This window comes from Dipodomys ordii, unplaced genomic scaffold (assembly GCF_000151885.1).
Source record: "Dipodomys ordii isolate 6190 unplaced genomic scaffold, Dord_2.0 Scaffold126, whole genome shotgun sequence".
NCBI classification, from domain to species: Eukaryota; Metazoa; Chordata; class Mammalia; order Rodentia; family Heteromyidae; genus Dipodomys; species Dipodomys ordii.
Window position 1 is genome coordinate 5,666,523 of NW_012267342.1, and position 21,510 is coordinate 5,688,032.

At 33.6% G+C, this 21,510-nt stretch overlaps 1 protein-coding gene across 1 annotated transcript in view; it reads left to right on the forward strand.

Annotated features, from left to right (window-relative positions):
- Positions 1–21,510, forward strand: part of Lrp1b (low density lipoprotein receptor-related protein 1B) — a 1,500,426-nt gene that overhangs the window by 1,212,547 nt on the left and 266,369 nt on the right. The window contains exons 47-51 of the mRNA XM_013030060.1: positions 1,553–1,672; positions 9,299–9,412; positions 9,642–9,791; positions 17,843–17,965; positions 20,173–20,292. Coding sequence (XP_012885514.1) covers positions 1,553–1,672; positions 9,299–9,412; positions 9,642–9,791; positions 17,843–17,965; positions 20,173–20,292 — 627 coding nt within the window. The remainder of the gene's footprint in view (positions 1–1,552; positions 1,673–9,298; positions 9,413–9,641; positions 9,792–17,842; positions 17,966–20,172; positions 20,293–21,510) is intronic.

A 21,510-nucleotide genomic window follows, 5' to 3' on the forward strand; every position in this document is an offset into this window, starting at 1 on the left:
TAGCGTCTTGTACATCTCATTGTTGCAATGGGTCAATCTGTATCCCTAAACAATCTGTATTTTCCCTTCCCCTCCCCAACTTATACCAATATCAAATACAGTGAAAACTCTTTTTTTAATTTTCAGTACTGTTGGTTGAACTCAGGGCCTCATGCTTGCTAATTGGGCATTCCACCACTAAAACAGTCATGAAATGATATCTCATTATGGTTTTGATTTACATTTTGCTGGTGGTTATGACATTGTTTTTTTTTCTTATATATGCGGCTCATTTGGGTCTTCATTTAAAAAATACCACATCAGCCTATTATTGATTGCTTTAAATTTCTTCATTATTGTATAGTTACTAATACTACTACCATTACTGATATTGCTAGTATTAATATGCTATTATTATTATATATTTTAGATCTTAATTCTTTTTTTCCAAAACTTCAACTTAAATTTATTAAGTTATAATAAATAATGACCTTCATCGTAATAAGAATAAAAACATCATGCCTGTTACATCATAATCAATAACTTTGATCTTAATTCTTTTTTTTTCTTTTTTCTTTCTTTTTTCGTTGATTGTGGGGCCTGAACTCTGAGACTGAGTGCAGTCCCTCAGCTCTTTAGCACAAAGCTAGCACTCTACCACGTGAGCTACAGCACCACTTCTGGCATTTTCTGCGTATGTGGTGCTCACGAATTGAACCTGGGGCCTCATGCATGCATTGAGCCACCTTCCCAGCCCTCTTAATTCTTAATTATCACAAGAACTAGTCTAAGTTTTCTTTAATTATAAACTGATCTTTGTTATCTTTTCCTTATATTCATTTGAGCTTGCTTTCTTACTTTTCTCATACCTTGAGTTACATTGTTAGACATTTTGGTATAAATTTTTCTAAATCTTTGCCTGTAGACATTAATGATATAAGTTTCCCTGTTTGTACTGCTCTTCCTGTGTCCTCTAGGATGAACATATTTTATTTGTATTTCCGTCTGTTTTGATAAATATATATCTTTCCTATTTGATTTCTTAATTGTCTCACTGGACATTCAAATTGAAGTTTCTTATTTAATTTAGTAGACATTTGAAAGATACTTTAAAGAGAAGTTCATTGATATTTTGTTGAGTCTTTGTAAGAATAATTCAAGAATACATGTTTTGTTGATTTCATTATTACTTGTTATAAGACCTTTGTAGATGTAATGAAGTTAGGTGATGCATTTTTGGAGAGTTTCTGTAACCTTTTATGTAAAACTTAATTTCTTATTTCTTCTGAATTGGACATCCCTTGTATGTTTATTACTCACATTTGACAGAGTGTGAGAAACAATAATGTGAAAACAATTTAAAGAAACAATCCGGTATGAAACACTAGATAAAAAAAAGACTTTCCTCAATGAGCTGCTTTATGTTATCTGATAATTATATAATTTAGAGCTTCATTATTGTATAATTCTATTTTGAAGAATCTCAACCCAGTCATTATGATCATTAGGGTTTTCATTTTATACAATATTTCCATATAACTACTAATTATAAGTTTCTACATTTGTTTATAAGAAAACAGAAGCTGTCGAAGAGGCTTTAAACCCTGCAACAACCGTCGTTGCATTCCTCATGGCAAGATATGCGATGGTGAAAATGACTGTGGAGATAACTCTGATGAAGTGGATTGTAAAGGTACTTTATTCTTTGTCCGAGGGCAAAAATACCATTATAGTGCTTTTTTAACCTTTCTGGAGACCATTCTGTTGCAATGTACCTAATAACATCTATAGAGCATACCTACACAAATGCTTTTTGAAATAGAACTGGAGATCGCTATCCAAGGAGAATGGCCTAGGCACAGAGATGTTAAATAGTACATGATCTCAATCAGTGGAATCTAATACTCTGGCCCTAATTTTAACAGTAGACTGGCAGTAACCATAGTCTGGGTAGACAAACCTTAGTGAAGGACCAAGTTGATCAACCAGTTTCTAATGTAGTTACATCAGATTTCGAAGTTCTGATGTGCTATAGTTTATTATGGTGAATATAGCTAATAATATTTATGTAATTCATATTTTGAAAAGCTAGAGAAAGGACTTTGAAAATTTAAGCCTTTAAACCATGGGAGAGTGATGAAATTTGGAGGAGTCAGATGTGTTTCACTTGATTTAAACATTACATGATGTGTGTATGTCTTGAAACATCACATGATAACACATTAATTTGTATTATTTTTATAAATCAGTTAAGAATAAATCTAATTTAAAATTATTTCTCATCACTCCAGTTTTACCTATTTGGCTTGGGATTTTTTTGTAAAAATATGTAATTCTGATTTATGATTAAAAGTTCCCATTCATTCCTGATTTGTCTGTTTACCCTTAATCTCATTTCTTAACTAGACAGAAAACCTTATACCTCCTTGTTGAATTTTTCATTACTTTCATATCTAATCACTAGCAAGTTTTGAATTGTTTTTATATATCTTCTAATCTATCTACTCTGAGGTTGGGTATATTAAGGCTTTAACTGCACTCCATACCAATTTTCTAGTTGATTTTACTGATAATCATGATGATACTATTTGGCCATTTTCCATAGTGACTATTATGGAAGATTATTTGACTAAAATTCTGCCTCAACCATTATTCCCTATGTTTGTGTAACAAAATTAACCAATGTGTGCCTCAATTTTCAAACTTTCAAGTAGAAAATACAAATAAGCAATAATACTAATATAAACTTAAATACTAATTGATATTCAGAATAGTACTTGGCATACAGCAAATGCTACCTAACTTTGGCTTTTTTGTGAAAACATTGATGATCAATGGAATGGCCAAAAGCAGCAGAACTGTGACAAAGATTTTTTTTCTGACCATTCAGAACTTCAAAATCTAAACCCTACAAATAAGAAAAACTTTTTTTTGTCAGTCATGGGGCTTGAACTCTGGGCCTGGGTGTGTCCCTCAGCTCTTCAGCTCAAGGCTACTGCTGTACCACTTGAGCCACAGCACTGGAAAGAATTGAATAAACATTTGGGGAAAATAAAGAAGGAAAGGAAAACAGCAGAACAATATAGAGGCAGAATTTTCTATCAGATATTTTCAAGCAGGACAGGCTAATCTACTAAGCACAGCAAACCAAACGAGTGATAAAATATCAAATTAGAATGTATAAAAACCTAAAAACTAAATTTAAAAAGTTTTTTACTTAAATTGGTCAAAAGAAATTATCACAAATTTCTAAGTTACTATGGGTTTTATTAGGGAATGGAGATTTGTTTTCAAGAGTAGTAAAAAAAAATAGTTTGTATATTTGGGTTTAGAAATACAGTGAGTAGTAGCACATGGTTTTGTGTGGATGCATGAAATAGTAAGTTTTATAAAAACAGATTTATTCTGAGTAATGATAGCAATAGCAGCAGATGAATACTAATAAAAATAACTCAAATTATTATTTTTACCCATCTGAAGCTTGATTCTTGATTTCTGGATCATAACTATCTCATCTATCTCTTTCCGCCCTGAACAGTATAAGTGATTTTTGATCATAACCTCTTTTTTGTGGTAAAAATCAGAGCAGTTAGATACCTTCAAAATAGAAAGATGAAATGAGATGGGCAGCGGGGATTCAAGCCTATAATTCTAGATATTAGGGAGGTTCACATCTGAAGATTGTAGTCAAAATTCAACCGAAGAGTAGTCCAAAAAACTCAGATAACCAGCCAAGAAGATACCCAGGAAACATGGCTCAAGTTGTAAAGTCTCAGCCATGAGTGAAAATTTTTGAACCAAAATTCAAGGCTATGAGTTCTAGTCCTGGTAATCACACGCATAAAATTGTGCATCTTTCCTGATGTTAATACAGCATATTTCATATGATGGTTACAACTCTAAAATTTCTCAGAGTCACATAAGAATATTTATTATTTACTGGCAATGACAGAGTTTAACTAACTAGGTCCCATGGATTAGCAAATGAGTGGCTAGAGGAAAGACTATTCATCTCACTTGCATCTTCTAATTTTTCATCATGTTAAGATTGTTCATAATATTCTTGTAAAATAGTTTTCAATTCATACAGAAAAAGAACTTCCCTGAGTCCATATCCTATCCACCAAATATATCACTGTTTGTGATATATTGGTTCAAGTGTGCATTCACCAAGCATCACACTCATAACACACAAAAGATGATGAAGGCAAAGGCTTGGGTGATAATTTAGGGAGGTGGAAAGAGTTCTCTCTCCAAATCTTTCCTTGAAATTACTCTTTCTTTCATCAGCAAATATTTTCTGCTGCACTTTATTGAATATATTTACTCACATACATAGCTCACCTATTACTTTTGAACCAAAAATAAAACCAAATGATAAGGATCAATTTGTTGAATCAGAAGTACAAATGGAGATTTTTGCTATGATGAAGCAATAGGTAAATTATTTGAAGTTTTATTGTACATATGCTGTTTGTATATTGGTAGTGATTATTTCCTTTAGTTTTTACTTCTACAAAGACACTGGCTCTATATACAGAGTGGAATTGTATTCTACTGGGATTTTTGTTCTCTTGTAGAGGAAAGAACAATCCTAAATCTTCATCAATCTTTTATTTACTGCTTCTTTAAAGCTATCCTTTTCATGAGTACGAGCTTTAGACATCAGGCTACAGTGGGGCAATATAAAGAGCTGTTCAAAAAGCTTGTCATTTTGTATTCTTACTATGATTGTATGACGAGATGAGTGTGCAGGTTCAGGGAGAATGCCGGATCTCACTCCTTGCTGTTGACAGAAGGATAAATTGCTTCCCTTGGGAAGTGCGCACATCTTCACTGGAACACTTTTTAGGTAGACTGGAGCGCTAGGAGTTCTGAGGCTTCCTAAAGGAGAGAACACTGCTGTTTTTTGTTGTTTTCCCTCCCCAAAGTTCAAAGAAAAAAAATGATATATTCCATAAACAAGCTAAAGGAATATGGCTGGAAAAGAAATTAACATTCTTCCTGTGCTCACACAGCATTTAACCCTAACTGGTAATTAAATACTTAAATAAGATTTGGTTGGAAAGTGAACAGAATAGAGAAATGTGAGCAAGTTTAATGCTTTCTGTTTGTTCCTTACAAGTTTCCCTTTGCTATAGACTAAGTAAGGAGAGGTGCAAGAGAGCATTGACTTTGTAAGAACCATCTTAAGAACCACAGGGCAAACATACTGATTTTTATGTATTTCATATTTTGCTAAATGTGTTCAATGACTTGGTATACAAATGGATAAGAATAGGACAATTTAGAAATCATTCAAAGGAGAGGATGCTTTTCTATTTCTCTGAACTATACTTTCATCTACAATCCCGGTCACTGCTTCATGCTTTATGCCACCTGATTACTATTCCTGGTGTATTCATAGTATGTTTTCACTGATATTCTGTAGGCCAAATTTTGCTTTGGGACTATCTGAAGGGTATTCTAAGTCTTACTTAGAGTTTCTTTACTTTGACCACATTGTTTTCTTTACTTTCCTTTTAAGGCATTTGGCCTCAGGAAATATTTTGCAGAAAATTTTCATATTCACCTGACAATTTGGATATTTCAGTATCATTCTCTATAAAATATATCACCTAGAGAATGAAACTAATTTCTTTTTTTTCTTTTTTTGGGGGGTCTGGTCGTGTGGCCTGAACTCTGGGCCTGGGCGCTGTCCTTCAGCTCTTCAGCTCAAGGCTAGTGCTCTAGCACTTGAGCCACAGTGCCACTTCTGGCTTTTTCCTTTTTGTTTGTGTAGTGCTGAGGAATCGAACTCAGGGCCTCATGCATGCAAGGCAAGCGCTCTACCACTGAGCCATCTTCCCAGCCCAAAAGAATAAAACAAATTTCAATACTTGATTGCTCAAAAGAAAATAAGAATTTAGGATAAAAAACAGGAAGATGTCTAGAAAAGACATTCGTTTTTGTTATTTTATGAAGTTTCTGCTACTTCAGAGGGTTTTTTCCAATCCCACAACTTAACTTTGTTGTCTCTAATGCAGTCTCGCTCTTACTGCTTATGTCATTCTGCAGCTCCCAATCTATACAACAACTTTGCCTCTTTAAGCCTATCAACCTATTTAAACCTCTCATGTTACTCAAACTCTGTAAGTAAGTCATCTGTGAAGGCAGGACCAGATGTAAAGTGACAATATATTTCTATGTACACATTTTCACTTGGTAATATGCCAGGCCAAACACTCCTTACTAGAATTCACTAGGTCTATTGATAGTTGCAAAAGAAGAACTGTAACCTACAATATTTCTGCTGACAATCCCAGCTTCCTGACCTCTGAGCTCATCTCTTCTCCTGTGCTTTTCTTTTAAACATTGTCTCCTAACTGCTCTGCTCAGTTTCAGTTTCTTTTAATTTGCAGTTCCTCTTCCTATTGCTTTCTTCTTCCCAGAATTCAGACTAAGTTCGTTCTACTTGTTCCACTTTCCTACTCCTCGCAGAGGTTATTCTATATCCTGACTCCACCTGAGAACTTCCAACATTGGTTTAGAAACTCCGTAACTATGAAAATCTCTAAATCTCCAGTCTTATTTGTGTGAAATACTCCCTCTAGTTTCATAGAATGATAATCTGATTCTTCACCTTCTCTGGCACCATGACAGCCTCAGACGGACTTCTTAAGTTTTTACTAAATGCTTCTCTGTAGAAGTTTACAAGGAGAGAGAGGAACATTGGTGATGGAATCATCCCCATTGCAGTCTTTCTGACATGAACACTAATGTCAAGTATGCTATCAGACAGCACTGCTAGCTTCTTAAGAGATAAACCTTTATAGGCTTTTTGTTAAAAATATTACAACTATCTAAAATGTTATTTTACAGACAAGTGCCTTCTGTCTTCTAAACAAAAAGATTAGAAGAAATCATTTTAATGTAATTAGTAAGAGTCTGCTAATAGATAGTGAAGTCACAAACAAAATGTAAATAACTGACATGATTATCTTCTGTGCTAAATATTATATTTATATCTACTAATAGGAAAATGAGCATGGAATGTAATAGAGAGGAATATAGGAAAATATTGCTTTTGTAGATACAATTTTTTTTTCTATTTTGGAACATTGCATTTATCTCTACTATAATGGTGTTATCTGTGTCACTTGCTAAGATGTTACATTAATGAAGAAAACAAAGCTGCAATTATAATTGTAAATTGTAAATAAAACTTTTTTCTAATCAACATTTAGACAGAAGTATGCAATTTCAAGATACAATTAAATATAATAAACACCGTGCATTATGAAATACAAATGACAAGCACATCTTTGAGTGAAATTTGCATATTTTTCATGTAATTTAACCATTTACAATTGGTATAATTTCTAGTTATAATTAGAAAGGGTGTTTAAAATAACAAATTGAGTAAAAGTAGCATACTCAAAGAGCCTTTTAAGTTGTACATTATTATAATGTGTAATTCTCTAAGTGAATGTAACATACATGATGTGCCACACTCCTGTTCCCAACGTATTACTGGGAACAGTTCTATGGGAATGAATGGGTAAGCAACATAGAAAGAAATGTTAGATAAAGAATAATTTATTCAGAAGCTAGATGCTAGTATTTCACACCTGTAATTCTAGCCACACAAGAGGTTGAGATCTAAGGATTGCAGTTTAAAGCCAGCCTGGGCAAGAAAATCTGTGAGAATCTTATCTCCAATTAACTGCCAGAAAACCAGAAGGAAGTGTGGCTCAAATATTGGAGCACTAGCCTTAGAAAAAGAACAGAACAGAAAAGACAGGAAAAGGAAAGAAAGGAAAGGAAAAGAAAGGCGAGGAAAGGAAAGGAAAGGAAATCCTGAAGGAGTACACCCTATTTCTGTATTCAAACCCCAGTATCAACACAAATAAATTTAAATGAACAATAAAAAAGGTATTCTGAACAAATTGCATATGATATTATTGTAAACCTGGTTTTTTTCTAGAAATATCAGAAGATTGTAAAGTATACTTTATAACCATAAGAATAATGAATGCTACATTTATGTGTTCCTTGGCAAGAGCCATACTTAGTATCTATGCAAATATTATACTCACATGGCCCTCTGTAAAGGTCAGAGCAGAGTGCAAATGACTGTGCATTCCTCTGAATAACAGTGAATGCTTAGTCCCCATTCCGTCTTTCATATCTGCCTTTGTCTCCTTATTTCCATATTTTCCCTGCCTCTGTTTCTATCACAGAGAGAAGGCATCTCTGACAACTAGATTGGGATATGTAATTAAGCATTTCCTTTATTCATAGCCTTTTCCTGTAGAAGATAAAAGGAGAGGGGACTGTCCTCAATATGCATTATTCCTTTTTCTTTTTTTTTGTCAGTCATGGGTTTTGAACTCTGTGCCTGGGCACTATTCCTCAGCTTTTCAGCTCAAGGCTAGTGCTCTACCATTTGAGCCACAGCAACACTTCCAGGTTTCTGATGGTTAATTGGAGATAAGAGTGTCATAAACTTTCCTGCCTGGGCTGGCTTTGAACCTTGATCTTCAGATCTCAGCCTCTTGAGTAGCTAGGATTACAGGCATGAGCCACCAGCACACAGTTATTTCTTTTTTAATTGAATTTACTTTTATTGTAAAGGTGATATACAGAGATGGTACAACTATATAAGTAAGGTAATGAGTACATGTTTTCTTAGTGTTACCCCCCTCTCTTGCTTTTCTCCCATGTTCCCTTCCCTCCCCAAATTACCCCCTCTCTTGTTTTTTTCCAACTTACCCTACCACCACTCCCTTCCAAGTTATAAGGTTCATTTCCAACATAGTGTCTGTGAGTATCACTGTTCTATCGGTTCACCCTTTGTTGTTTGTGTCACCATTTTGTTATTCCCCTTCCCCAAATCAACTTAAAATACATACAGGTCACAGTGTACCAAAATAAAAACAGTGACAACAGTGGATAAACCAAAGGGGCAAAAAGAAAATAAAAGAAATAAATTCACAAAGGACATTATTTCTTAGAGCTGTCTTAGTGTTAAAGCCACATGTCTAAGATGATCAGGGCACAGTCTTTTCTTTAATGAAACTTATTATTTAACAGGCCTTGAGATACATGAACAAGTAATTGCAGTTTAAGAGAAATAGCATAACACAGGGAAGAATGGAAGGAAAGGGGAAGACAAAAAAGATGCATTGATCCAGCATTGTGTAGAGAGCCAATGGTCATCTTACACTTCCCAGAGTTAAAAACCAAAAAAAAAAAACTACATTAATGAAAATGTCAACAGTGTATGAATAAGCAGTTATTCTCATGTACTCATTTATTTATTTACCTGTTTTCCTAGTTTCAACCTGTGCCACTGTTGAGTTCCGCTGTGCAGATGGGGCTTGTATTCCAAGATCAGCAAGATGCAACCAAAACATAGATTGTGCAGATGCTTCTGATGAAAAGAACTGCAGTAAGACACCTTACTACCTCTTATCTGTTCATTCCTGGGCACTTTTGGTATTGCATTGAATGATCTCCAACTTATTTCTCAGTGTCATCCAGAATTTATATGTAATTAACCTCTTTTGTGTAGGATAATTTTGTGTTTTTCTCCAAGCTAACTTTTTTTTGTTTTTGCCTCTGTGGCCTAGTCTTTGAACCTGAGATATTTTTTTCATTTTTTGTTTATATCATTTTAGGTGATACAAACTGCACACATTTCTATAAACTTGGAGTGAAAACTACTGGGTTCATAAAATGTAATTCTACCTCACTGTGCATTCTGCCAAGCTGGATATGTGATGGTTCTAATGACTGTGGCGACTATTCAGACGAATTAAAGTGTCCAGGTAATACAAGAAAAGGAGCATAGTCCCTCCCTTACAGATTTCAAAGCTACTTAGATAGCTGGATGAATTTGTTAATTGTTATTTTTAGTCTTCACTGTTTGAGATTAACATTTAAATAATATACAATACAAAGTAATTATTCCCTTCTAAAAAATGTCCTTTGATCTATTTAAATGAGTGTAAGAGGTTATTAAAGATATGTGTCCTAAACTGGGCAAGGTAGCACATGACTTATAATTCTAACATTTAGAAAGTAATACTATAGCCACACCTGTAATTCTACTCTAGATGCTGAGATCTGAGAATCATGGTTCAAAAATAGCCTGGGCAGAAAAATCCCCATGAGACTTTTATCTCCAATTAACCACCAAAAAAATGGAAGTGGTGCTGTGGCTCCACTGGTAGAGGGCTAGTCTTGAGCACAAAGAAGCTCAGGGACAGAACCCAGGCCATGAGTTCAAGCTCCAAAACTGTCCAAAAAGAGAAAGAAAGCAAGAAAGCAAGGAAGGAAGGAAGGAAGGGAGGTAGGGAGGGAGGGAAGGAGGCAGGGAGGAAAGAAGGAAGAAAGGAAGGAAGGAAGGGAGGAAGGGAAGGAGGGAGGGAGGGAGGGAAGAAAAGACTGCCCTGAGGTACAAAAGGAGACCATCTCAAAAGAAAAGAAAGGAATAGACACTAAATTTTGATCTTTTATTTATATTTAGCTCCTCACTAATAATTTTGAAATTGGTAATTATGTTTTTATAATGTATCATCCGGAGCTAGAGATGTAATTCAGTGATAGATGCTTGCCTAGAGAGTGCTGAGTTTAATCCCCAGCACTAGAATCCATCAGTTAATTATTAAAGCAAAGCAAAGTAAAATCTTTAATCCATAAGTATTTGTGAGAAATATAGTAAAACTTGTAACCATTATTCACAGAGTAAAAGAAAAGTTATACTTTTTTACTACCAGCTTTGCTAAATGTTCTCATACAGCTAGAATTTTCTTTTGAGGATTCAGTTACAGTATATACAATTATGGACAGAGGGACTTAGGAAGCAGTTATTTTTGTTATGGAACAAGGTCCAACAGGTATATGTGTGTCTTTCTAGAAGCCATCATAATCTATGTAAGCTCTGAAAAGTATCATCTGCTTTTTTTAGAGAATGCCTTCTGTGATTCTAATTGAGGGTACTAAAATTATATATAAAAATATATATTCATATACATATGCCTGTAATTTACTTACTGTGTACATATAAAATTGGAAAAGGGTATGCAAAACAGAATACTTTTGAATTTCGTTTTTATTCCCCTTTTAGACCCCAGCCTCTAACCATATACTTTTCTCATATTTGTTAAAATAAAAAGTTTCTTAAATATTTTATATAATGTTTTTATTGGATATTTCCCATAGCAATTAAAAAAACACATAGTCTTCTATAAAAAATATTTTTTTGTAATAAAGATGTTGGACCATTCTGTAATACCATTTTGGTTTAAATCCTTTTTGGTTTTCAAAAGGTAGGCTGTCTCTCTGCTTGAGGTAGAAAAGCAACATGGATGAGTACAATTCCATTGTACAAATATATCATTTTCTTGACCCATTTGTCCATTCAAGGACATCTGGATTGATTCCATATCTTGTCTAGAGTGAATGGTACTACAATAACCATGGTGTGTGATGGTGACTTGGCATCCTGCTTTGTAATCTTTTGGATATATGCTCAGCAGTGATACCACTGGATCATAAGGTTGTTGTATGTTTAATTTTTTGAGGGACCTCTATTTTCCATAGTGAAAAGTTTACATTTACACCAAACACATAAAAAAGTGGTCCCTTTTGGCAACCTGCTTGCCAGCATCTGTTACTGTTTGTTATCATACTAACTGGGGTGAGGTAGAATCTCACTGTTGTTTTGATTTGCATTTCCTTTATGCACAGAGATCTTGAGCATTTATTCATTTGTCTATTGGCCGTTTTTATTTCTTCTTCTGAAAAGAATGTGTTTAGCTCATGAGCCTATTTACTACTTGGATTGTTTGGGGGATTTTGGGCAGGATTTAATTAATTAAATTCCTTGTATACTCTCTATTTTCCCCTTCCATTGTACCTCTCATAAATAAATGGGAATACTTGGAAAATTATATTAAGTATGTCAGGCCCAGAAAAAATAGGATTCATGTTTGGTTTACTTTGTGAAAACTACATTAACTTACAAATTCACAGGTAAATATGTTGGGTGGTATGTACGTATAAACAAATAACAGGCGAATTGTAAAGGGGTCTGTTTGTGTAGCTTCAGAGTTGGATCGACATCGCCAAGCACAGATTTAGTCTTGTCATTTTGTTTACACATTGGGGAGAAAAAACTTCAGTTTATTAAGCATTTCATGTAACTGCATCCAAGTTTTGCCAGGCTGGAAACCTGGACCTTTTCTGTGTAGTGACTTTTTAATTCTAGTTTTCATAACTTGGAGATCACACTGTTGCTTTCGCATGATGTATGTAGTGTCTCATGACTGAAGTTTGATTTGTTTATAGTATCTGTACTCCTTGTATTTTTCAAGAGCTATTTTGTAAACAGAAGATGTATTTCTCCATTGAAAACACAATAAAAAACAGCACAAAAAACAAACATATTAAACCAAATATGGTAGATTCAAAAGACATTTCAAATTGTATAATTCTATAAAAATCTAAAATCAGAGTTCAGAAAAGTAAAACACCAGGAAGCAGGCACTTGAAAGGCTGGCATAGGTTCAAGGGGAAAGATGTAGACAAATGAAGAAAATAAGCACAGGAGAAGAGAGGGCGGTTGCAGCAAGAATATAATGTATGTCCAACAAAATTAAGGAGGGGTGGATAGAGAAGAGAGGGGTGAGAATGTTGGAAGTGGTGACACTGATCAAGATATATTATATTCACAAACTGCTTTGTTAAATGAAAAATTTTTATAACTACTTAAATAAAAAGTTGAAAACTGAAAAGATAAAAAAATATGTATAATGTAACTGGAATAAAAAGAAAAGCAACATGGAGTTACAAAACATTGCATGGACTGTAGCTCATTGTCTTTTGCCTATATACACTTTTACTGTTTACAATAAGTATTTTAAAATGAATTTTTATTGTTTTAGGTTGGTAGAGCCTGTTTGTCAAGATAATGAACCCAAATATCTCTTTTGAAATGACACATTATCTTAATTTGGCTGATGTTATTATTTTGAAATTATCTTAAAGGCAGCATATAATTGACATTCATTAAATGGATACTTTATTTTGTTTCCCATATTATTTGTTGATTCCTAAAATTGATCTTCTTTGGAAAGTGAGAATTTTTTTTCTATCTAGGATGGAAAGGAATGTTTGTGCAGGTTCATAAGACAAGTGGATAGACAGGCAGGAAGCCAGCAGCAGCTCAGCCAAAACACTTCAGATAATAACTTGGCAAACTCCTAAGAAGGTCAAGGTGTAAAGCATAGTGATGATGATTTCAGAATGAACACACTGGATCTGTGGTTTCCTTCTTAAAAATAAAGTTAAAATTTAAAATTATTCATACCATAATTTTATGATTAGCACACATAAATGATACAAGTTGCTTTCATTCTGATAATTCAATGGGTACATACAGTCTATTTGACCAAGTTTTATTCCCCAGAGCCTGTTTTCTTCCCTAACTCTCCTATTTCTTCCCTCCCTCTTTTAGTGGATTTTATTATACTTGCTTCATGAGTAAATATGTCATGTACTTTTATTCTCTTTATATTTCAATGTTCCTTTCATTATTGTCCTCCTCCACCTCCCTCGCTTCCTCCTCTTCCTTCTCCTCCTCCTCAGCAGCAGCAGCAGCAGCAGAAATTTGAGTCTAAACTCCATGAATGAGCAAAAACACATTATTTAGCTGGCAAGACTTTCATAATAGCATATTTTGCAGTGTTTTGTGCTTATATTCTCTAAGGTTTACTTCACTGTTGATTGACTAAGGGCTTAACCAAGGTACATCTAAAATTACTGTGTCCAATATCATATAATAAAAGTAAAAATCCAGTATTTCATATGCCCTCTTGAATATTATAATAGTAACTCTATTTTGTAATGATTTAAATAGTTCTTTTTAGTCTCATGATACTATTTTCAAAGTACAAACATTTATTTTTTAACATATTTGGGACATTAAAGATTGAATCCAAGACCTCACATATGTTGAGTACATATTCTAACACTCAGCTACACATCAGCTCTATAACAGTTCAAGAAGTTTCAATATAATTTGTTCTTCTATCTTATAATAGACAATTATTGTTTGATTCTTATCAAATCCTATTCAGAATAAATGAAAATAGATACAAAGAATCTACATTTTTCAAACAAATATACACTGAGATTTATTTTGTAATTTTTGAGTATATACTTAAGAATATTTTCCATTCAATGGATCAAGAAAATGTGATAGATAGATAGATAGATAGAGAGAGAGAGAGAGAGAGATAAAGAGATAGATTCTATGCTTCCATCAAAAAGAATGATACCACCCCATTTATTAGGAAATGGAAAGGAAAGAAATGGAAAGACTTGGAAAAAAATCTTCTTAAGTGAAGTAACCTAGCTAGACACAAATAAATATAGGTCCCATGACTTCTCTCTTTTGCAATTAGTATATGGCTAGGATAATTTTATCCAATGAGCAGAAAACCTCCAAAGCTATGTACATATGACATATAAGATGAAGCTAAGTGAAATGAACCCCAAGGTATGGACACAAGACTTTTTCTTTGTTGTTATTGTTTTTAATGTATTTTTTTTGTTTCTTTTGTATATTCTTACCCCTATATGGTATATCCCATGTCATCACTGTATTTGATTTTGGTGCCCTGAAACTTGTATATACATTTTTCTAATTTGGGGACGAGAAGGGACATAACAAAATGCTGAAACAAAGAGAGAGGATGACCCATTTCAATAATGATACTCACAAGACACTATGTTGGAAGTGAACTTTGCAACTTTGGTGGGGGTGAGGAGTGAGGGAGATGGGGGAGGGATAATAGGAGAAAAACAAAGGAGTGGGTAACAATGCTCCATAAGAAATGTACTCATTACCTTACTAATGTAACTGTAACCCCTCTGTACAACATCTTTACAATAAAATAAAATTAAAATTAATAAATCATTGCCATTCCAAAAAAGAGAATATTTTTTCCATTCAAAAAAGATTCTCTGTAACAATACCAAACTTCATAATCTACCATAGCCATAATACTGAAAATATCTTGGTACTGGCACACACACACACACACACACACACACACACACACACACACACAAAGATTCTCTGAAGTTAGATTCATCTACTTACAGTCATTTAAGTTACTTTCCCCATTTTAATTTTATTTCCAATATCCATCCTATTTTCTAGAGCCAGCATATGTGCCAATTGCTTAAGTCTGTTCTAAGGCCAAGTCCTGAACTGGATCTATTTTATGTATCGTTTCATCTTTATTGAAAAGGTAACGAGCAGGGGGTTACAGTTACACGAGTAATGTAATGAGTACTTTTGTTTTAAACACAGTTACCCCATCCCTCCTTTTCTTCCCCCTACCCATCCCTAACCATCCCCCCCCAAGGTTGCAAAGTTTATTTCCAACATAGTATCAAGTGAGTATCAATGTTACATTAATTCATCCTGCTGTTTCTGTGATTCCCTTTCCCTTCCACAGATGGAATAAACTTATATACAAGACAAAGGTAGAGAAAACTAAAACAGAAAAAACAAAAAAATAACAAAAAAGCTACAAATCTTGTCAAACTTGTTACCTTTTTCCCTCATTTTTTTCCTATTTTCCTTCCCTGGCACCACCACCCCTAGGTTGTACAGATCATTTCCAACATATTGTCCTGTGAATGTCACTGTTGTATTGGTTCCCCCTTGTTCTTTGTCTCACCATTCTGTTGTCCCACTTCCCTTCCCTAGTTCAAATAAATGTACATACAATACCAGGGTCACTGTATTTATAGTGACTACAGAGCATGTACAATAGGGGGAAGAAAATACAAAAGAAAAAATTCACATAGTACAATAAGACCACAACAACAAAGAAAACCTCTCCTTTCCATATCTCCGAGTTCATTTTGCTTAGCATTTTCTTATATGGTCATATATACATAGCTGTTGAGCTATTCTGCTCATCTGCTAAGATTACCGTAGACATACACTAATTATTGGAAATAAAGAAAAGGGGAACACAAAATAGTGAGAATAGGACAAGAGGGGAAAACAATGTAAGAGCGATAAACACAAGACATTATGTTGGAAATGATTTGTACAACTTGAGGGTAGAGTGGCGGGAGATGGAAAGTAGGAGAAAAATGAGGGAAGGGATAACAAGTGTGACAAGAAAGGTACTTATTACTTTACTAACATAATTTTAACCCCTCTGTACATCACCTTGACAATAAAAATGTAAAAAAATAACCACATAAGGACATAATAAGAACTTCTTGATTCTAATTCTTGGATTTTAAGTCAACATGCTTCACTATATATAGTCCAATGAACTCATAGACCTTAGTCTAGTTATTACAAATGAGAGAAACCATACAGCCTATTTTTCTTTGGGTTTGGGTTACTTTGCTTAATACAATTTTTTCAGGGTCTTTCTATTTCCTTATGAATGAGGCAATGTCATTCTTTCTGATGGGAACATAGAACTTCATTTTTGATCCATGCATCCACTGAGGGGCATCTGGTTTGGTTCCATATCTTATCCATGGTAAATAATGCTGCAATGAACATGTTTATGATGGTAGCTTGATTTGCAATCCTGATTTCAAATAAAATAGACTTCAAATTAAAATTAGTGAAATGGAAAGACTTGGAAAAAAATTATATTGAGTGAAGTAAGCCAGGCACAAAGATACGTAAGTCCCACGGTTTCCTTTATTTGCAACAGCTAGTATATATCTGAGACAAGCAGAAAAGGTCAGATAAAATGATATTAAGTGAAATGAACCCCAAGATAAGGATACAAGTGTTTTCTTTTTTCTTTCTTGCTATTGTTTCTAATGTATTTATAAGGTACCACGTGATTTTTTGTATGTCCCTCCCCCATGGTATAACCCCTATTTTCACTGTATTTGATGTTGGTATAATTTGGGGAGAAGGAAAACAAATTGCTTAAATAAGGATACAGTTTGAGCCACTGAAACAATGAGATGTACAAGACACTATGTCAAAAAATGAACTTTACAATTGGCGGGGGATGGGGACCAGGAGATATGGGAAGGTATGGGAAGGGGAAACAAAGGAGGAGACAGCAATGCTTGATAAAAAAATTTACTCATTACTTTGCTCAAGTGATTGTAATCCCTCTGTACAGTATTTTCACAGTAAAAACTAATTTAAAAAATAAAAAATAAAGTAAAATTAAATTAGTGAGATATTTCCTACAGGAGGATTTAACAATCCTAAACTTCTACACACCAAATGCCAGAACACCCAAATTCATCAAACACTACTTACACTAAAAACACACATAGGTTGAAACACATTGATTTGTTGGTGGCTTTAACATACCACTGCCACCTCTGGATAGGCAAAAACTCAACAGAGAAACTTCAGACTAAACAATTGCACAGACTAACTAGTCTGAACAGATATCTTACAGAATATGTTCTTTCAGCAGCACATATATAATTCTACAAAATAGGTCACATTCGAGGGCACAAAGCAAATCTGAAAATTAAGAAATATTGATATTATTCCCTGCATTTTCTCAGAACATAATGAAATAAACTTCAAGCTCAACACTAAAGCCACCATAGAAAATTCTATAGTGCTTAGAGACTGAACAGTACATTGTTAAACTGGATTTAATTGTCATTTTTGGCTATTTCCTTTGGTATCTGATGGTTTTTCATTCTCTTCTTGGAGCTTAAGGAGAATATGTCAACTAGTATTTTTGCCTGTTCTTTATCATTTACAGCTTAAGCCCTGTATCTACATAAAATTGAAAAAGTCTAATAATAATTTAAAGTATTTGACATTGCATTCTATATTCTACCACAGTTCAAAGCAAACACAAATGTGAAGAAAATTATTTTGGTTGTCCTAGTGGAAGATGCATTTTGAATAGCTGGATATGTGATGGTCAGAAAGATTGTGAGGATGGGCTTGATGAATTCCACTGTGGTGAGGAATTATAACTTGTTTTAATTTTATACATCTTGTTATTATTTATATGCCACTATTCCCTTACATACAGATCTTATACAAAATGTTAATGGATGTTAACTTTGATTTTACTTTTGTTAGCTCATATGAGATGGGTTAAAATAAACCAAAAAATGGAATTGGTGCTAATAATGTTTTCTTTAAACCTATACTTAAAAATTGGTTATTTTGCTGGATGTTGGTGGCTCACACCTGTAATCCTAGCTACTCAGGAAGCTGAGATCTGTGGAACACTGTTCACAGCCAGCTATGGCAAGAAAGTACATGAGACTCTTACCTCCAATAAACCACTAGAAAACCAGAAGAGCACTGTCGCTCAAGTGGTAAAATGCTGAGCTGAAGAGCTCAGGGACATTGTCCAGGCCCAGAGTTCAAGCTCCACGACCAAAAAAAAAAAAAAAAGCTACTTCTATTTGTGTAATATATATATATATATATATATATATATATATATATATATTACACTAATATATATATATTCATTTTCTTATTTATTTAAGATGACATTAATATATTTATATTTAATTAAAAAATAAAATTTTGAGTGACATTATACTCCATATTGTTGTGAGAGTTATATTATGTTAAATTTTCTATTAAATTGTGTGTGTGGCTTCAAATAATAGACTCAAACCTCAATTGCTTCAAATATTCATCCCTTGCTCTTCAGCTTTTAATTTCTGAGGGTGCACATTTCATTTCCTATCGATAAGGTAAAAAACAGCCTTAAAAATTATTTTACAAAATTTATAGATTTTTGTGATTTGCAGGCCACAGAAATTTCCTAAAGGAAAACAGAGCATATATCTGCTATTTTCTCTTAACATAAGTAACATACACTATGATGAATAGAAAGAGTGGGATAAAAAGACTAAAAATGGATCTTCTATGAAATGTCAAACTCTCCTAAAAGTAAATGTCATGAAATGAAAAAGTACATTTTGTTTGATTAAGATCCTATATATCTTTACATCAGAGCCACATTCTGGAGAAGGTTCACCATAAACTTCTAAATATTTTAGGTGGAGTCATAATTTCTAAAACTGGAAGCCATTCTATAATTATATTTCTTTTATTTTTCCCCTAAGCATCAGTTGTCTAAATTTTCTTTGACTATTTAAATCAATATTTTCAATTGGAAATTCAATTGTTTAAAACAGTCTTTAGGAGTAAAGACACATTGATGTTTATATAATAGGTTATTTTTAACTATTTTTCTTGAGAGGATATTTGCTGTTGGTATAGAGGGTGTGATTTAAAACTATAACAATATTAACTATGGACAGAAATGGAGTCTGTAATATAAGTGCCTAAGTTTTAAGAAAAAAAACAAGAAGTCACTATTGTAATTAATTTGGGTATTTTAGCCAAGTATTTTACAATGTAGTGTTTATAAATAACTGAAACAAAGGGATCAATGTATTAGATACATATTAACTTGTCATTAAATTAAAGTTTTTAAGTCACTTCACTTGTATAAACAAGCATTGGCTAGTCAGTTCAACCTATCTTAACTTTGTTTGGGATGATGTACTTTTCTTTCTTTCTTTTCAAATTTTTAAAAGGATTACTAAGTGTACCTACATCAGAATTATCTACTTTATGTGCTCACAGCACACATTTTAAAGAAATGACTATAATGAAAATTATAAGAGAGGCAGCCAGCATACTGAGTACCTCAAAGACAGCCTCTGAGAATCATGTTAAAGGAAGACAGTGGTGTACTGGAAATACTGAAGGAATATGCAAATACTTGTCAAAATTTTATAGGGAATTGGTTAGCTTTATTCTAGGATGGTTTTTGTAATACTATTAAGAACAAACTTTTTTTTTTACTGTGGACGATGTTCTGAGGTGATCTCAACAAATCTATTTTCCTTTCTAAAATAATGACAATTGACAATTGTTAATACTTTTGGAACACTATTGCTGACTTGTTACTTGTACATACCATGCAATGATAAGATTATCAGGATAATCATTTGTGTTTCCACATCGATTATTACTTAATGTAGAAAGCTTCAAATTTTTTCCACTTAGTGTAAAAATAAGATAGCATGGTTTAGGTAAGTGTAGTCACTTCATTATACAATAAGACACCAGATGTTTTACCTAAAACAAACAAACAAAAAACCCCAAAATATCCTTGTTTGTTCCTTTTCTAGATTCTTCTTGCTCTTGGAACCAGTTTGCTTGTTCTACACAAAAATGTATTTCTAAACACTGGATTTGTGATGGAGAGGATGACTGTGGGAATGGACTCGATGAAAGTGACAGTATTTGTGGTGAGTTGATTTTTTAGTGGTCTCAATTAATTTTTAAGTAATATAGGTTCTGGGACACACAGAATATTTTTTCTAGTAAATTTGTCACTCCATTTTCTGTACTTTTGTATGTATATGTACTTATATTAGTTACAGCTCATTTTAGTTTTTAAATAGTTATGTTATATGTAAGGCTTTTCTTCAATATTCTCACAAGAAATGTGTCTGTCCATTTTATTTGTTTATTGTGACTTCCTTGGAGACATCACAGTGATTCAGGTTGCTGTAAAATAAAGGAACTAGTTTTGAGTAACTCTTGAAATATGTTGTTAGTTAACTTCCCAAATTAGTAGGTGAATTCACACTGCCACCAAACAACCATATTTATTGTTTATGTTTTTCAATGTGTATATTTTACAGTGTCTGATTTTACTGAGTTATTTTAAAGGGAATGTAAAGAATGGTGGCTAATATGTATGAGACTAAAAGTATTTTATGATTTAGTGTATATATGATTGTACATATTAATATCAAGCATGTATAGTTACATTCTTTATATTAACTAAATCTTCAATGCAAATTGATTTTTAGTAATCACACAGATTTATCAAAGAGCCTACATTGATCACATAGCTTATATTTCTCAAGGGGTACAGGAAGGAGAATAGCTTTACAAACAAGTTACAATTGGTTAAGTACTATACTAAATTTATTTCATTTATATTGACTATTGGTTCTGACTATCATGTGTTTGTAGCTATAGCTATTATCCTTCACTTGTAATATCAGAACTTTTTGATGCCTATTACTCCCATCTTAAAAAGAGAAGGAGGTGACTCATGAAATCAAGTATGTGTACAATTAAAAATTCCTAATAGGGGCTGGGAAGGTGGCTCAGTGGTAGAGCGCTTGCCTTGCATGCCTGAGGCCCTGGGTTCGATTCCTCAGCACCACATAAGCAAAAAGAAAAAAAAAGCCAGAAGTGGTGCTGTGACTCAAGTGGTAGAGCTCTAGCCTTGAGCTGAAGAGCTGAGGGACAGCGCCCAGGCCCAGAGTTCAGGCCCCACAACCGGACCCCCCCCAAAAAAAATTCCTAATAGTTCTTCAGTTTTTTTCTTCTTGCGTCCTGCTCTGAGACAGCTGAAACAGGAAAGCTATTTCAAAGCACTCTGGGCTCAACCAAAGCTCTATATAAATTTTATGTAGTTGATATATTTCATGAAAATAGGCAGTTCCTAT